This window comes from Vigna umbellata, chromosome 1 (assembly GCF_029865625.1).
Source record: "Vigna umbellata cultivar VRB3 chromosome 1, Vumbellata_1.0, whole genome shotgun sequence".
NCBI classification, from domain to species: Eukaryota; Viridiplantae; Streptophyta; class Magnoliopsida; order Fabales; family Fabaceae; genus Vigna; species Vigna umbellata.
In genome coordinates, this window is record NC_142165.1 from 97,667,158 (window position 1) to 97,678,261 (window position 11,104).

The 11,104-nt window shown below is 30.6% G+C and overlaps 1 protein-coding gene across 6 annotated transcripts; it reads left to right on the forward strand.

Moving 5' to 3' along the window:
- Window positions 1-3,693: 3,693 nt before the first annotated feature.
- Window positions 3,694-9,641, forward strand: LOC124820040 (nucleobase-ascorbate transporter 6-like). Of its 6 annotated transcripts, XM_088105007.1 has the most exons (16): window positions 3,854-4,081; window positions 4,193-4,228; window positions 4,296-4,437; window positions 5,281-5,378; window positions 5,502-5,678; window positions 6,031-6,131; window positions 6,431-6,506; window positions 6,574-6,633; window positions 6,775-6,959; window positions 7,494-7,590; window positions 8,037-8,123; window positions 8,419-8,477; window positions 8,569-8,660; window positions 8,779-8,856; window positions 8,959-9,119; window positions 9,218-9,641. In XM_088105007.1, exons 3-16 carry the CDS (start codon window positions 4,326-4,328, stop codon window positions 9,434-9,436), a joined length of 1,602 nt encoding a protein of 533 aa, XP_087961133.1. In that variant the 5' UTR covers window positions 3,854-4,081; window positions 4,193-4,228; window positions 4,296-4,325; the 3' UTR covers window positions 9,437-9,641. The 6 variants fall into 6 exon arrangements, with proteins under 6 accessions (XP_087961132.1, XP_087961133.1, XP_087961130.1 ...); XM_088105006.1 differs by lacking the exons at window positions 3,854-4,081; window positions 4,193-4,228 and adding an exon at window positions 3,694-3,835; XM_088105004.1 differs by lacking the exon at window positions 4,193-4,228 and having other exon boundaries at window positions 3,855-4,081.
- Window positions 9,642-11,104: the final 1,463 nt, after the last annotated feature.

Here is an 11,104-nt window from a genome sequence, read left to right on the forward strand (position 1 = left end):
TAAATTTAGGATTAACATATATTTTTGTCCATCATAAAAAAATTAATTGGTCGATTCAACTAAAATAGTTTAGTATCTGATTCATTAGAAGCAAGAGGACCTGAGCTTCTGTTTGTTTCTACGAATTTTATGGTATAATGTTGTGTGTTTGCTTCTGCCGATTCACGTCAATGTGTGAAGACAAATTTGAGGGAGTGTCTTACAAGTCCATTTTCGTTTAAAAGGGAAGATTTTCAAATAGAGAGTAATATTATCGAAATGACCCTCTCTCTCTTTTTTATTTTTTTTTCCTACAATTTACATGCTTTTGTTCTTCTTGGACACTACATTTGGTTGTGGATATCAATATGATTCTCATCTTGATATTTTATAATTGATTCTCATATGTATGTTAATTTTTAGAACTGATTATGGGAGTTTTAATATTTTCATAATCGATTTCCATAATCACTTTTGATATATTTAGAATTGATTCTCTCATGTTGTTTGTCAAAATAGATTCTTTAGGTTTAATTCTTATATCTTGATTGGTGATTGTTATAATACAAAATAATAATAACAATTATAATAATATAATTAAATTTTATTTTATAATAATTTTAACCATAAAGGTAAAATTCTTATACAATGATTTTATTTATTAAAACATTTTATGCAGGGATAAAAATAGTAATTATACTATAAATGAAAGTCTTAATTTATTTTGTAACTAACATCAAATGTTAATTTGATGATTGAGACTAACATTTGGAATATATTCTATAAATTTGACGATAATTTAGTTGTTGGATAAGTTAATCCGAAAGTCCCTGTCTAAGACTTTGAACTGTCTTGAAGTTGAAGATAAAGAAAGGTGATGTTTAATGATTATTTATTATCATATGAAAAGATTCAAACAGTGAAGGACAACTAGAGAAACTTCAGCTCTATTTCTTGAATTCCAAGCTTTTACTGTAATATTCTTTTTTTTCTCCTTTTCTTCTCTCCAATACAATATATCCAGTACACATATGGGAAAGTAGCTCACTGATTTCTTTTAAATAAAAAAATACACACCAAAAGACTACATGATTACTTGTGATTTTTATGTTATTTCGAATCTTGATCATGTCATTTTTTTTATTAAATTTAAAATATATTAATATAATAATAAATAAATAATGAATTAATACAAAAATACACATATTGTATTAAAATGTTTTAAAAGAATCTATATTAAAATATCTTGTGTTAAAAATACGCACCCACAACGAAAAAGGTACCTTGGTGCATATCTTTCCATTTTGCCAGTTATTTCCCTAACACAGTAAACTCTTGTGACAGCATCCCTGATGAGAAAGGAAAAAAAAAAAAAAAGTAAAGAATCCTTTATCGTGAATGACCTTTTTCGTGTTTTGTATACTTTTAGACCAAGGGGTAATTCGAATATTTTTACTAGGGTGTCTGTTACCAGGCTTTATTACATCAAAATAGAAAACATTTTGGTTATTAAAATAAATAATAAAGGTACATCTCCGTCAACATATATTTATTGTACAATTTCACATGTTGAATAATCTTAGGTTAAATTAATATAATTGTTTATTAACTTCATATTTGAATTAATATCATAATTGTAATACATATAAACATCATGCAAACTTTTTTAAAACTCTTTTAATATGATCACTCAACCTTGTGGTAAGGTGAAAAATTAATTATCATTTTATTATGATAAAAGTATGACATCCTAAATCTTTTTTTTGAAGACCACTATTGGTTAGACCAATGCAATACTCTTATTAAGTTACTACAATCGTGAGTGAAATTTAAATAAATACCTTCAAGGTATATGTAATTTTATCAACACTAATTATTAGAAACACAAAAAATATCTAATTTGTATTCTTGTAAGTAATTGAAAGTATTTATCAGTATACTTATATAATACACATTATATAGTTTGATCAAACTATAACACAGAAATGTTGGAGTGATGGTACTAATAAGAGATATATAATATTGTAAATGATAAGTAACAGACTTATTTATAAGAGTTAATGATTTATTGAGTTTATATACTGTACATATTATTTTAAAAACTTTGTATATATGTATGTTTATATATATATATATATATATATATATATATATATATATATATATATATATATATTAGGTCACAGATATTAATATGTTCATACTAAAATCAATATAAAGAATATAAGAAATCACGACTCTTAGTGTAAGATAGCTTACACAGTAATATATATTTTTTTTCACTAGTTATAAGGATGAAATTTATAGTCGTAAAAGTCACAGTTTAACACGAGAAAAACGTGTTCTTTAACATGAAGTATAGGATGGAATTTCTAGTAGTAAAATTTGTCTACTGATTGCATTTTACTGTTACTTAATCTTTTAATTTGACGGTATTTTAAGTTCATCCTTGAACAAAAATAAGATTAGTTTACATTTTGCATACTTTTGTAAAGATTTGTTTGAGAAACATGAAAAAAGCTTTCAACTTTAACTAGAAAATCCATTAAAATTAAAAATATTATTATTATTGGATTGAGCCTAACTAATTTAATTGTTCTCACTTTTTAACACAGTTGTTTTATAGAAACAACCATGTATAAAAGATTTTTGTTCTCTTGATGGGCAGTGTGTATACAGCAGTAGCGGTTACCAATTTTGGGGGGTTGAATGGTGTTTCCCCTTTCACATTACTATGCCTGGTGCTTTTTATTTTCCTTCACAGTAAAAATTAAAATAGATTCCTTCTATTTCCATTCTTTCCTTTTTGCTGTATTGCTGTCTTCAACTTTTTAATTCTTCAACCTTGTTCAGACACTGTTCCCAATATTTAACTCCAATTTATTTATCTTTTCAACATTTTCAAACTCCCAACTCTTCAGTTTTTATGAATTCTCCCAACCAACCTTCAATGTTTCTACCATTGCAGCACTCCTCCTTTAATAACCTCAAATAAATTTTAAAAAGTCTGTTCATAAAACAAAGGACCACTTCCACTTTAATTAAGGTTTTCTTTTTTCACCAAAACCAAAGAAACTTTTCATTTTTTAACTTTAATATGTAATTTTAAATGAGTTATTCACTGCATCTTGCAATTTTAAAATCACAGATAAAAAGTAATTTTATTAAAACAATGATAATTAAAAAGAATAAAGAAGTATATTTAAAATTTTAATAAAATCTTAATTAATAGTTAATATAATTAAGTTATCATATAGTGTTTTCTTATTGGACAGGTGTGGAGTTGCAAACCTACTTATATAATCTCGTATAACACACTTAAATACGCTTAATGATTAAAATTAATGAACAAGAGAGACAAAGATATAATAGAAAAATAGTGTATATTTTTATTACAATCAAATCATATTTACTATACTTGTTCAGTATTGTTCACTAGAAAATTGTAACTAAACAAAGGACAGAGTGGACAGTGTATTTTCTTTTTTCAAATTTATCTTTGACCTTTTACGTAATACATTTGTTCTTTTTATTTTTTAGTTGTGATTTTAGTAATTCCTTGTACACTAAGTTTAATATTTAAATAAATAAATTATTCTCAAATGATTAAGACCATGACACGAGTCTTGTTTTTCTTATACTTGGCAGTCATATCATATGCCACTGTCGCAGCCTGACGACAACAGGGAAAAATATATACAGAACGAAAAACAAAAACATTGTCGGAAAGTAAAATTGGATGTATATGAAAATCAGAGAAGAAAAAAAGACATACTAATACCATTGTAATAAGATTGTGTGTAACTCGTGATCATCCAGTGTATACTGCTAGAGAGAGAAAGCATAGTATCTAAAAGTAAGTGAAGGAGGAGAGAGGGTGTTGAGTTCATTCTGTGCTGGCTTTTATTAGTTTCCCTTTCTCAGACTTTGGACTCTATTTCACTCAACACTCTAGACTGCCCTATAACACCACCACTGTCTGCGATTTCATTAATCTTCTCAAACCATTTTTTTAGTCTATTTAGTTTTTGGTTGGTGTGGGTCATCTGAGTTTTTTGACTTTAAAGTCCCCTTGTTTTGCACCCTCAAACACCGTCAAAAGGTGCTTTTATTTTTCTCTTCTTTTCTTGGACTGCACAATTATTGTTGTAACTATTGCTTGCTCAAAGAGACTCTCTCCTACTCTAACTCTATTGTTTTCTGCTATTATTAGCCTCACTCCATTTTTTCCCTTTACCTTCACTGTTAGGTACCTCATACGACTGTTTTTTTAACTTTTTTTTTCAGATTTGGTTTTGATTTGTTGATATTTGCAGTTTGTTGTAGAGAGTGTGTGAAAGAGAGCTATGGCAGGAGGTGGGGGAGCTCCGGCGCCTAAGATTGATGAGCCACAACCACATCCACCGAAGGATCAGCTTCCAAATGTTTCCTACTGCATTACCAGTCCTCCTCCATGGCGTGAGTTTTTCTTTTTGTTTTCCTGTAATAGTAGATTCGGTTTCTGTGTGCTCTTGCTTTGAACCTGATTCCTCTGTCATCTTTATCCAAATGGTATATATTTAAAAGCATGCTTTGTGATTCTGACATTACTTGTTTCGCATGCTGGCTTTTTATCTGTTTATTAAAGTGGCTTTCAATAAATTATTTCCTTTTAGGTGCTTTGATGAGAAGTGAAAAAATAAAACTTTTTCTTAAACTGATTGTAAGTTTATGTTTGATAAGGATTGTGAATGAAATTAAGGGGAGCAGGAAAAAAGAGTTATTGGCGTTTAATTCACTGTTTTTGTTCAGGGACTTGGGTTCTGGTTTATGAAAGTGCAGCCAAAGTTTTTTTTACCTCTGACTCACTTGATTGAAAAAAATTCAATGCCCTATTTGGGTGGTTCCAAACTTAGATTTGATTGAAATTCTTATACATCGAGCCTCTTGTTTTTGCCCATTTGAGACAGTATTCTTATTCTATATTCGCATTGAGACTATTCCCAGTTATTTCCAGATCCGAGTTTGTTACTTTATATTTCAAAATCTAATTCTGGCTTCTGCTGTAATAATTTTAGAGTATTTTACTCATAAATAATGTTTTTTTTTTTTACAAAATAATCTGTTATTAGTTTGTTGAATTTCAGAACGTTCATCACTCAACATTCAACAGTTTTATTAAACAATGTGGATTTTATGAACAAATAAATGATGTGTTCTGAAATGACACCCATTAGTTGATTTTTTTTAAAATATATATGACTACTTCCTCTGCTTATGTTATTGAAAATATGCCTAAATGTTGGTGCCAATCTGATGCAGCTGAGGCCATACTTCTTGGGTTTCAACATTATATTGTGATGCTCGGTACAACTGTGCTAATTCCCACTGCTCTTGTTCCCCAGATGGGAGGTGGCAATGTAAGCTTAGCAAATTAAATATACTTAAAATAAACAATTCTAAATGAAATAATTTAAAAGTTTCCTCCTAGCCAAAAATCATATGTATAAAAAAGTAGAAAATTGAAAGTCCATTTCTTGCAGGAGGAGAAGGCAAAAGTTATTCAAACTCTACTCTTTGTAGCTGGAATTAACACATTGCTGCAGACTCTGTTTGGAACTCGATTGCCTGCAGTAATTGGAGGGTCTTATGCTTATGTTGCAACAACCATCTCTATTATTCGTGATAGCCGTTACAGTGATGAGCCAGATCCCACAGAGGTCTTGTATTGGAATTTTTTTTTATAAGTTGTGGTTGATATACTTGCCAAACAAAGGCTTCCAAATGCTTTCTAATCTGTATAGTTTTTAGCAAATTTATTCCAATGAAGGGTGGGTTAATCAATGCATTAGAAACTGTGTAAAGAGTAAAGTTGGGTTCAATTCCTGGTGTGCTTGAAGAGTACCTTGAAATTATAAGGAAACTATTTACAGAAAAAAGAAAGTGTAATTCTAATTCACGGAGTTGCTTATTTGATGGAGTTGCTGGATCACTATTTTGTTTTCCGGGTGTACATGAGCAGTTTAATCACTTTCTTCCTCTGCCTTTTGGATTTATTTTCTCTTCTTTCAGCAATTCAAGAGGATAATGCGGGCAACCCAAGGTGCTCTTATTGTAGCATCAACTCTTCAAATAGTACTAGGTTTTAGTGGGCTTTGGCGTAATGTTGCAAGGTTGGTCTCAAGTCCTTAGTAAGTGTCTGTTATATTAGTCTTCTTATATGGTAAAAAGTGTCTAAACAGAAATGTAATATAGATTTATCGTCTTTGCCATGAATGCTCATTTGACAGTTGTTACTTTGAATTGAAATTTGGTTTTAAGTACAAATTATACTGACATGATTGACTTATTTGTGTGATGGAATTTGTATCAACAATGTAGTCCCATTGAACTAAAGAGATTGAAAGAACTGAATATTCCTGCAATTGAGTGTAATATTGCAACTGATATAAGTTTTCAATTTCTTTTTCAGGTTCTTGAGTCCACTTTCAGCAGTTCCTTTGGTATCTCTTGTTGGTTTTGGGCTTTACGAGCTCGGCTTTCCTGGGGTAAGTACACATTTTAGTTGCTTGGGTTCAAAGCTAAGATAAATGTTGATGTCTTGCTGGTGTGTAGGTTGCTAAATGTATAGAGATTGGACTGCCGCAGCTCATATTGCTAGTATTTGTTTCACAGGTACAGTTCTTTATAGTGTCAAAAACTCTTAGCGTCATGATCTCAGTTCATTTTGTTCTCTTGATTTCCTTGCTAGTATTTTGTTCTCTTGATCTTGGTTCTATGAATCTTTGTTAACAACACTTACTGCTTTTCATGCAGTTTGTACCACATGTTCTACATGCAGGAAAACATGTCTTCGAACGGTTCACTGTTTTATTTACAATTGCAATTGTGTGGCTATATGCCTATCTGCTCACTGTTGGAGGGGCTTACAATCATGCTGCCCCTAAAACACAAGGAACTTGCCGTACTGATCGTGCTGGTTTAATAGAATCTGCCCCATGGTTAGTAGTGAAGTTTCATTGGTTATTTCTCTAAATGGTATTTTTTTTTGGCTGGCAACTGGTTATTTAATTACCAAAATGTCCATAAATTGGGGTGTGGTTTTTCACTATAACATTTTATCTCTACGTGATTGCTTCCCAAAATTAAAAAATGTACCTTCTGCTGATGGGGTTTATTATGGGGATTTATTCTTGTGATTTCCATTTAAATATAGTATATTTTGAGTGGACCCTTTTGGACTTGTGGCTAACTGGGGACATTCCTCTTAGTTGCGTAATCTGTGAATTGTCACATCTGAGTTTCAAAGAAGAACCTCAGGATGCTTTGGCTTTGATTTATTTCTTCTTAATTTGCTAAATTTGTATTGACTTTTCTTCCCAAACCCATCTGTTGATATCAATTCCAGGAGAAGCTACTTCTATGCTGGGCTGTTGAGTGTGTTGAGTTAGGAACTGTGAACTGATGGTTTTGAATAATTGTCACCTTTGTCCTTTTTGGGGAAGTATTCAACATTTTTTTTTTGGGGTTTGCAGGATACATGTTCCATATCCATTTCAATGGGGAGCCCCTACATTTGATGCAGGTCAAGCATTTGCCATGATGATGGCATCCTTTGTTTCCCTCGTAGAGGTAATTTCATTTTGTAGATCAATCTTATCTATATTTAAGTTGGAATGAGAATACCTTTTATTTATTAACTGGTATCGTTCTTCTTGTGTAATAAAAACTTATCCTATTAGCTTATCTTTTATCAATAATCACTGAATGTATATGGAAGTAAAAGGAGGGAGATATCTAAATTCTTTTTTCTTAGTTTATCAGTTATGTTCGACCAGTGCAATAATTTTGACCTTTTTATGCAAATCACTTGGGGAAATAGTAATGATATGCATAATTCACTAAAATTTGGCTCTGCACATAGCAGTGATACTGAACAAGAGTATCTGTATCTGGCTTCTATTCTATATACCAATGCTCTAACTCTAAGTTAGTGTTATACAATTGCCAGTTTATATTGAATGGTACTGATTCGCTAGAATTAATTTATATATTCACAATTCATTTGCTGCAAGCAGTCCAGTGGTGCTTTTATTGCTGTCTATCGGTATGCAAGTGCAACACCTTTACCACCATCTATTCTTAGTCGCGGAATCGGTTGGCAGGTACAAAGATAACTAGTATGCCTGCATTTTAGTTTTTCTCATTTATAAAACAAAACTTAAATAAAGTTCCTCAGATCCTTGGGATATAATTTTCAATCAAACAACACGTGGGTGTATTTTCAACATTGTTTAGCCTCTATTAAGAATATGTTTCTTAAGTAAAAAATTGTCACCTCATCATTTGATTTAAGAATTTGATGACTAAGATAGGGATTTGATCTAATCCTTATAATCAATTGTAGTTTAAGGTGTTTTGATTAGGCTGATGATAATGCATCATATTTCTTATCTTCAGGGAGTTGCCATTTTGTTATCGGGATTGTTTGGAACGGGAAATGGATCCTCTGTATCAGTGTAAGACTAAAGTCATTCTGCTTGTATACGCTACTTCAATTTGGGTAAACAACTTTATTGTCGATGAGGTGTTTGTTTGATTTCCGTATAGAGAAAACGCTGGTCTTTTGGCTTTAACACGAGTAGGCAGCCGAAGGGTGGTGCAGATATCGGCTGGTTTTATGATTTTCTTTTCAATTCTTGGTGAGTTGAAGATGAAGCTCGTGCAGTGCTTGTAATTTGAATATGTAGTTTGCCTTAACAGACTAAATCTTGTGCCTTGATTCACATCAACTGTAGCTAATTTTTCTTTACCGGGTAGGTAAATTTGGAGCTGTTTTTGCGTCCATTCCACCTTCTATTGTTGCTGCACTGTACTGCTTGTTCTTCGCTTATGTTGGTACGCCTCATTCAAGATGTTCTAATATGACATTCAAGCTTTGGTTTAGTTATACTTACATCAAACAGCACGTAATGTTCCACTTTCATTCATTATTTGTAGGAGCGGGAGGGCTAAGTTTTCTTCAATTCTGCAACCTCAACAGTTTTAGAACAATTTTTATACTAGGCTTCTCCATCTTCATTGGTTTGTCTGTGTCACAGTACTTCAATGAATACACAGCAATTAATGGTTATGGTCCAGTTCACACCAAAGCAAGATGGGTACTGAACTGATCTATGAATGTGATATGTAAAACCTTGGATTTGTTCTTAGCTTTTGCCATGATTTCACTAACTGACAATTTTGTGTACCTTGGCAGTTCAACGATATAATCAATGTCCCATTTCAATCAAAAGCATTTGTTGCGGGTTGCATGGCGTATTTCCTTGATAACACAATACATAAGAAGGAGGGTGCTATTCGGAAAGACAGAGGAAAACATTGGTGGGACAAGTACCGCTCCTTCAAGACTGACACAAGAAGTGAGGAGTTTTATTCACTGCCTTTCAACCTAAACAAATACTTCCCATCTGTGTAAGTGTGTAGCTGAACCAGAGTCTCTGAAAGGTCGTAATTTAACTTGTTCTGATATGAGTTGGATCTTATTACAGGTTATAGTTATATGAAGTTCTCTTTTGCTATAGAATATTCTAAAACATTTCTTCTATTGCTTTTCATTCTGTAAATGCTGAATTGGCAAATTGGATTCACTGTAGTAAAATGCACATCTAATTTATCTTTCATCATGTATCTTCACTTTTAATCTTTATTTTTTGACAGAAACAGGCTTGTATCATTCTCCTACTACGTAGCAGAATCAATCAAAATTGAAACAGAATAATAATAATAATAATAGTAATAATAGAGGTGGGGATTGACAGTGAGAGTGAGCAACCGTAATAAGCTTGATTCTAGAGTCTTAATCACGTTTAGATCCATTAGTGTTGCACTTAATTACGTGATAATTTGATTCTAAACTTGATAACTTGAATTATGCTATGAGTACTAGTATTTTTTGGATGGCCGTGAACCTTTAGATCTATGTCTTTAAAGACAAAAAGTTGAAGGCTATTCATGATTATTCATGTGTTAATACAGATAGAGACTTTGGTGCGGAAAATAATAATGTGAAGGAATAAAAACAAAAGTGAAAGATTTCTTTATCTATTCATATCAAACCATAAATTATATTTTTTAAATTGTTTTTTATACGTTACCTTCTCTTTCATATAAAAAACATTTTTTTAGAAATAAGTAAATATACTTTATTTTTTGTAGGATATATATATTTTTTGTCCTGGTATGGTTTGAAGGTGAGTCTTTTGTAAATTTTGCATTAACAGTTATTACAAGGCATCTTTAAAAGCTTATGGAAAAAAGAAAACTAAAATATCTCATGAACTTGATGGTGACATGAGTTGATTTGAACCTAAACAAACAAAGATCAACACAACCATATGTCAACAACTTCCTCAAAACTGATTATAAGATATTTTCATAACTTTTCTTCAACATTAAAATTTGTTTTGATAAGTTTTCTATTAACACCTATAAAAGAAGAAAAACAATACAATTCTTTTTATATACTAAAATTATCTTGTACATAAATTAAGAAATCAACTTCTTATAAAGTTAATGCGAACAAAAAGTTAACTCTTACTCTATCTTATTTCTTTAAACTTTAACGCGAAAGAAATTTTATAAGATTAGATAATTATTTACTTATTTTTTTAAAAAAAATCTCTATTCATTGATATTTTATTTGAAGTACAGAATAATTTTACATTATATTATAAATTTTGCATAATAAACTATTTTAACTATAGTGTATATTGCTTTCAATGAAAAATAACACCAGAACCTCATGTTTTATATATTTAAATTTTTCTCAAAATATTTGTTATTATTTTTAAAGCACGGAGTATTTTATTATCGTCTTCGTTTGCTAATATTTCTTTTGAATATTTGAATAAATTTATAATTATATATAAAAAATAAGCAAAATAAATGTTATTAAGGTGATCATTATAAATTTTATAAGTTAATTAATTTTCTTAAAAGAAAAACTTAAAGAAAAAAAATGACAAGTCCAAAACAAAATGTGAAGTCCAAACTTAAAATACACTCATAAATATTCTGAAAAATCGATCCAATAGAAAAGTCCACGAGATCTTGATCGTACATTTATGATTATTTTTAATTAAAA